Source organism: Hylaeus volcanicus, chromosome 2 (assembly GCF_026283585.1).
Source record: "Hylaeus volcanicus isolate JK05 chromosome 2, UHH_iyHylVolc1.0_haploid, whole genome shotgun sequence".
In the NCBI taxonomy this organism is placed as follows: Eukaryota; Metazoa; Arthropoda; class Insecta; order Hymenoptera; family Colletidae; genus Hylaeus; species Hylaeus volcanicus.
Window position 1 is genome coordinate 27,674,633 of NC_071977.1, and position 5,954 is coordinate 27,680,586.

The following is a 5,954-nucleotide window of genomic DNA, read 5'->3' on the forward strand; positions in this document are numbered from 1 at the left end:
AGGACCATAAGGTCACTGAAAAGAATTTCCTTGGTGTATCGCAGGATCGCGACAAGGGTCTCAGGTAACCGACGCTGAATACGAATTCTTCTAACGGTCTAAGGAGAGACGCGTTCAACGTGCGAAATTAGCACCTGCGTCACCTGTAGGATTACCAACTGTATATTTAAACGTACATGAATCCTCCTCGACACTAAGCCTACCACGACCGGTCAAATGACCGTTTTCATATACGATTGAGGAGTGTGCGTCGATAAGGAAGCAGCTCCATTTTTTCAAATGTTCCTCCTCGTTGCATCACAAAAAGAAGGAATGTTTTAAATCCGTGATTATGTTGTAATCTCAAAACCATACAAAAATAGTCCTGCCTCCTTATTGCAGCACACCTTTCATATTGTTTCATGGATTATTAAATTAAGTTCCACGTAAAATATTTTTTGCATTTAATTTAAGAAAGTGTCTTTAAGACCAGTTGTTTTGCATATCACGATAGAAAGTGGTGAAACTGCGTAATTTTTAAGGTGAATAAGACAAGTTAAAATGCATTACACATATCTACGAATATATGGATTACGTATCAGAAAATGATTGATTTCGAACTACCAAGTACCAGTGGTCTCAGAGACTAACGATGCATGACTCCTTGAATCTAACCCTCAGATTCCAAAGGGGTTGAAAAGTGTCTTCCGGGGTGCTCTTTCCTTAAGATCCAGAAACGATAATCCTGGCCAGTGACATTTCTTTGTTACTTCGTCAAGAATTTTCTACTCACCGTTCCCTACTATTAAACGGTATGCTCGTTAAACGAGTTGCGTGTCGGAGACGACGTTGTTCGCGGATAACGGCACACGAGCTGTCGATTCGCGAATGACGGATATAAATAATCGTTCGATCGAGCACCATCCAGGAGAGATGCACCGTGATTTATCTTTCCACGCACCGTGCCCTCCGCGTATAACTTTCCGGAGGATTGTAGGGTAGCTTAATTGACACGTCATCTCTCCTTTTCGTGTTACGCGAGGAAACCATTCGTCTTACCCTCGATCCACGCGTCGGCCCTAAATCAATTCCCGCTACGGACAAATTACCAAAAAGAATTAATGGCTTCGACGCCGCGCCTAATTGGCCCGAAATCATGCGAACAGGGCCACCGTTGGAGGGAGGTCGCGTGGTCCCTCGATCGACGCCTGCGCCCTTTCGATACAAACAGCGGGAGATCCACCCTTTTGTCTGATTTTATCCGGCTGGACAAAGTGCGTTCTACGCCCACGTGAAATTAATAGGCGATTCTTTTCCGGGGTTCGCCGGAGAACCGTCACGGCGCACGTGAGCACCGAGCTAACAGCGGATAACCTTTGGAAGATTTTAAATAATGCAGCTCCCGCGTGGGCGGACGAATGAATGAAACTACCCACACGCTGGCAATGAAGCGCTTTTGCTAATCTAACGCTAACTCATCGCGGGGTGGTGCGGCTGTTGCGTAACCTTAACGAGATTGCCTGGCGTAGCCGCACACCACAACAAAACGACACGACACCCCTGGATTTTTTGGATTTATCCATGTCGGTGCAATGGAGATTGCGCGCGTAACCCAGTATGGAAGATGTTGGAACGTTCCAACGTTCAATTGGACCCTGTTTTCATAACGTGGACGAGTCTGTTCCAAACGAAGGATACACGCACAAAAGGTGTAGAAACGAGGCACGATGTACCACGATTTCCAGGTTAATTAACGAACCAGCAAACTGTGGCATTTTCAGAGGTTGGAATTAATATTCCCCTCGGGACTGTCCGTTTAGTGTTCTCTGTTTTCATTCCGTATGCATGGGAAAACGAGCCGCGCCACGATGTTCGAAGTCTACATGCACGCGTTAGTTGTAATACGAGGACCGAGGTAACAGGAAAGCGACGTCGCGCGTGCGACGAAACGCGAATCCTGATGACGAAGACCACATCGGGGTGAATTTTTCCTGGCCTGGTCTCATAATTAATACGCTGCTCGGCCAGGACGCTTGTTACCACGGAGACGAAAAAAATGTTTCGCGACGCCTCGAGATATCAGCGTGATTCGATTAATACGTAGACGCCGTCGTGTCCGCGGATGGAGCTTGAACCTCCTGTGGGCGGCCTGACACGCTGGTCAAATTAATACAATTTCCAAGAGAATTGCAAATCGCCACTCGAATGAAACGTGCGGGAATGGTGATAAATTGCTCGCGAGATAAGTCAGACAGTTACATGCGCGTTGTAACGTATGAAAATGTACGACGCCATCGAGTTCTAGAAATACTGTGACTTTTTCCTACTGCGAGAGGACACTGACTCGAGAGGGGTTTCCACTTCGTCAACCTCGGAAAATAAAGGAATTGCACAATCTGATGTACAGTATTTATATTTCGGTTTGTTGCAGAAGTCACTGGATATATTTATATGCGGTCGGTCCTATAAGTATTCGTACCTTCTATATTTATTGCCATCAGTTTTCTCATGGTAAAATTTATTTAGAAATATGAAGCATGTAAATTAGACAAATTTCTTCAATAAATACAGAGGGTACGAATACTTACGAGACTGACTGTATCTAAAGTGCATATATTTTACTAAATTTGAAGAAATAGTCAAGATGTGGTTGTATCATTTAAAATGGTTCTATGTTTCTGCTCAATGTCGATCGCAATTTGCTTTTGCTTTTTAGAACCTCCTTCGCCGACTTGAAGCTTTCAATTTCGTGCTCGAGCTTCGCGATATCCTTAGTTACGCTGTTCTTCAACTTCATCATTCTCTCCATCTCTAGCAACGCTTGTCTGAGTCGATGAATCCCCGGTAACATTGACCGACAAATGGTCGTGAGTTAAACGAACGTACAGTGGCAGTGAAAAGTATTCTTACACCGAGTTGAATTAAAACTATGTAATTACATTTACTAATAAACTTTCATGAAATGAACAATTTGTATCCATAGAGTACAATCATGTATACAATAATACTCTTTGTTTATGCTATTAAGTTGTTCCAGAAGTTGCTCCTATACTCTTACAATTAATTATCTAAAAAATTAGATTGTCTATTTATATAAACACTGCCACACGAAATAATTCAGTGCAACTCAAGAAAGAAACTTTTAGAACAACCTGATTCATTTCTATCAAATTATCAATTTCTCTCTATACTTCCCAAATTTTGTGTGCTTTACAAAAGTGAACCACTAAAAATAATCGTTGTACGAATACTTATTATACCAACTGTATCTTACCGAGCCACCATCAGGCCAGCCTCGACCTTCTTCTCGTTGAATTGATCCCGTGTTTCGTTCAACATCAAGTGAAGCTGATTCACCCTTTCCCGGGCCCTGGTGTTCGCCTCGCGATAATCCGCCAGGCTTCGGTCCTCGTAGTCTATGTCCTCCAACAAGCACACCTCTTTCTCTTTGTACTGGGCTACTCCGTTCACCGTCTCCGCGATTCTGTCCACGGTTGGCCAGGAATAATCAGCGAGAAACTAACGAGGAACATTAGCCAAGTACCCCCACCTCCCTTCGACTTTGATTAAACTTTGCAAGCTTGCAGAGCAGTGGAAGCAAGGATATCCCATCGACTTGAAAATTAATTTCACTTCTCAAACTTGATCTACATCGCTGAGAAAAGAATACCTCTTATCGCGACGAGTAGTTGGATTTTGGAAATAAGATACACAAGTTGTAATAAAGATAACGTAGTAAAGTACGAGAGGGCCCCTCAATTTCCTTACGATTTAACGCTTTAACCACTCCATAGACCACAAAAAGTAAAGGAAGGACTCTTCGTGGACGTTCACGTGGACGTACTTGATCCTCAGCTTTTCCAACTCTTGATTCCTCTCGTCCAGCCTGTCCTTGTAGCCGATGTTAGCCACGTGCAGCACCTCGTAGTCCATCGTGGTCATTCCCTCCCCCAAAGTTTCTGCGAACCTCAGCCGCGCCATCAGGTCCTCCAGAACATGCTGAAGGAATATGTAGCCGCGGCGACCGCGAGCCAACACCTTGGTGCGGGCCATCTGGCGGGAGGAAGCTCGGTCGAGCGTGAAAAATTAAAACGATCATCGATCTACGATGCCGCACCTGGCGATGCGTCAAAACGTCCATTATCTTGTCGGTGATTTTTCGACCAGTTTTCTCGTAAACGAGGCCCACAGCCACCTCCTTCTCGCGCTCCAGAAATTCGTCGAAGGTTCGCTCGTTCTCGTCCCGAGCCTGGTGAACCCTCAGCTCGTGATTCTGCAGGTCGTACGTCAGCTCCGATTGCTGCGTCAGTATCTCGTCTACCTGCATCTTGTACACGCGAAGCGCCTCCTTGTACGTCTGCTCCATCTTCTCCGGGTCCTTCGTGATATCCGCCGGTGTCATCCTTTGTTGGGTCTACGCGAACGATCGCTTTTTTTAACGAGTATCGGCGGTTTCTCGTTGCAGCTACGGTAGAACCTCCCCGTATTCGAATGTTCTGTTACCAAAACGCTCTGTTTTTGGAGAAGTTGCTCGAATCGTGGACGATCGTGACACCCTACCAAGGCTTTCTGTTGATAATGGACAGATCAAAGCTTGAGAAAAGGTTCAAGATCAAGGCAAATCGTGTTTAATTTTATTATTTCCTATTTCTATCGTATTGTACCTTTTAAAATATATGAAATCAAGCGTTTTATTATCCAGAAACTCAAGCTTATAATTTCTCATTAAATCCGACGATTGAGGTTCTACCGTAGAAGTGCTTCTTCTCGCCCAAACCGAATCGAAAGAACTCGAGATATTTTCGACCACGAACGCTTCTACCTGACCTTCTTCATCAATCGGGTAACCCAAAGCTCCAGCAGCCTGTTTCTCTGTCGCAGATCGGTCTGCTCGGATTGTAATTCTTTTATTCGGTTAATTATCGCTTCACGGTCAGCCGTAACCTACCGCAAGAAAAAGGAATGGAAAGCAGTGAAACGTTCCACCAGAAACCTCTTTATTATTTACATCCTCTCCGTTTACAATAAGATGCGCGGCCATTATGTGCAAATATTACGGATTAAAGTATAGGAGGGACACGGTCGAGAGCCGGGTCTCGGAACCTTAGAATCTTAATGTATCACGAAGGTCGTGAGGAATAGCAATTCCACGGGCAGATCGAGAGAGAATGACAGGTTTATGCCCACCTCTGCAGGTATCTCGGGGAGCACGTGATCGGATTCCTCTACCTGTCGCACTTCCTCCTCGAACTTTTCCGCGGAGACGCTCGGGGAAAGTGGTATCTCCTCTTCTCTTTCACCTACTTCTTCTTCCTCGCGAAATGCCCCCCCATACTTTTCGTCGTCGTCGCTCTGATACGAGAACACGTACCACCCGAGCTTGTCGTCCATCCGTTTCGTCGCTTTTCCTTTTTCCACGGGATCCTCACCCTCGTCCGCCTCGCATTCTCCCTCATCGATCTCGAAATCCTCGATCTCTTTGCCCTCCGCGGAGAATGCATCGAAATTGTAATTGAGCATCTGGGAAGCGTCGTTCGGAGGTCATTTCATTCATGTTACGAAGAAAAAGGTAATGTAAAAGACTTTCTGTACCATTTATGTATCACTAACAACGTTGAGTCTTAATATAACTTATTTATTAAAGCAACAAGTCGCTTCTTTATTTGATTATGGACGCCAGGATACTAATAGACAGTCAAAGAGAAGAGGACGGTCCTGATACTAGAACTAATTAATATCAATCTAAAACTTGAACCCTTTTCGTTCTCAAATGCTAGTTTTCACCAATTCTTGACACTTTAATTGCACTCTTCATATAACAAGATGTCGAAAACCTTCCTGCCTTCTTGAACTGCTTCTGAACTGCTACCAGTCCCAAGGCGATTTCCCGGAACCCCGGAACAATACACAGAGAAAGCTTCCCTTTACCGTACACCTACGGATACTCAGGGCTACCAATCAGTTCCAGACCCACC

General features: G+C 44.8%; 1 protein-coding gene across 1 annotated transcript; it reads right to left on the reverse strand.

The window, feature by feature from the left end:
* Positions 1-2,638: 2,638 nt before the first annotated feature.
* LOC128885029 (coiled-coil domain-containing protein 113-like) lies at positions 2,639-4,381 on the reverse strand. Its single transcript, XM_054138769.1, has 4 exons — positions 4,097-4,381; positions 3,824-4,032; positions 3,254-3,463; positions 2,639-2,804 (listed from the first exon to the last, which is right to left on the reverse strand). Exons 1-4 carry the CDS (start codon positions 4,379-4,381, stop codon positions 2,639-2,641), a joined length of 870 nt encoding a protein of 289 aa, XP_053994744.1.
* Between the last annotated feature and the right edge of the window lie 1,573 nt (positions 4,382-5,954).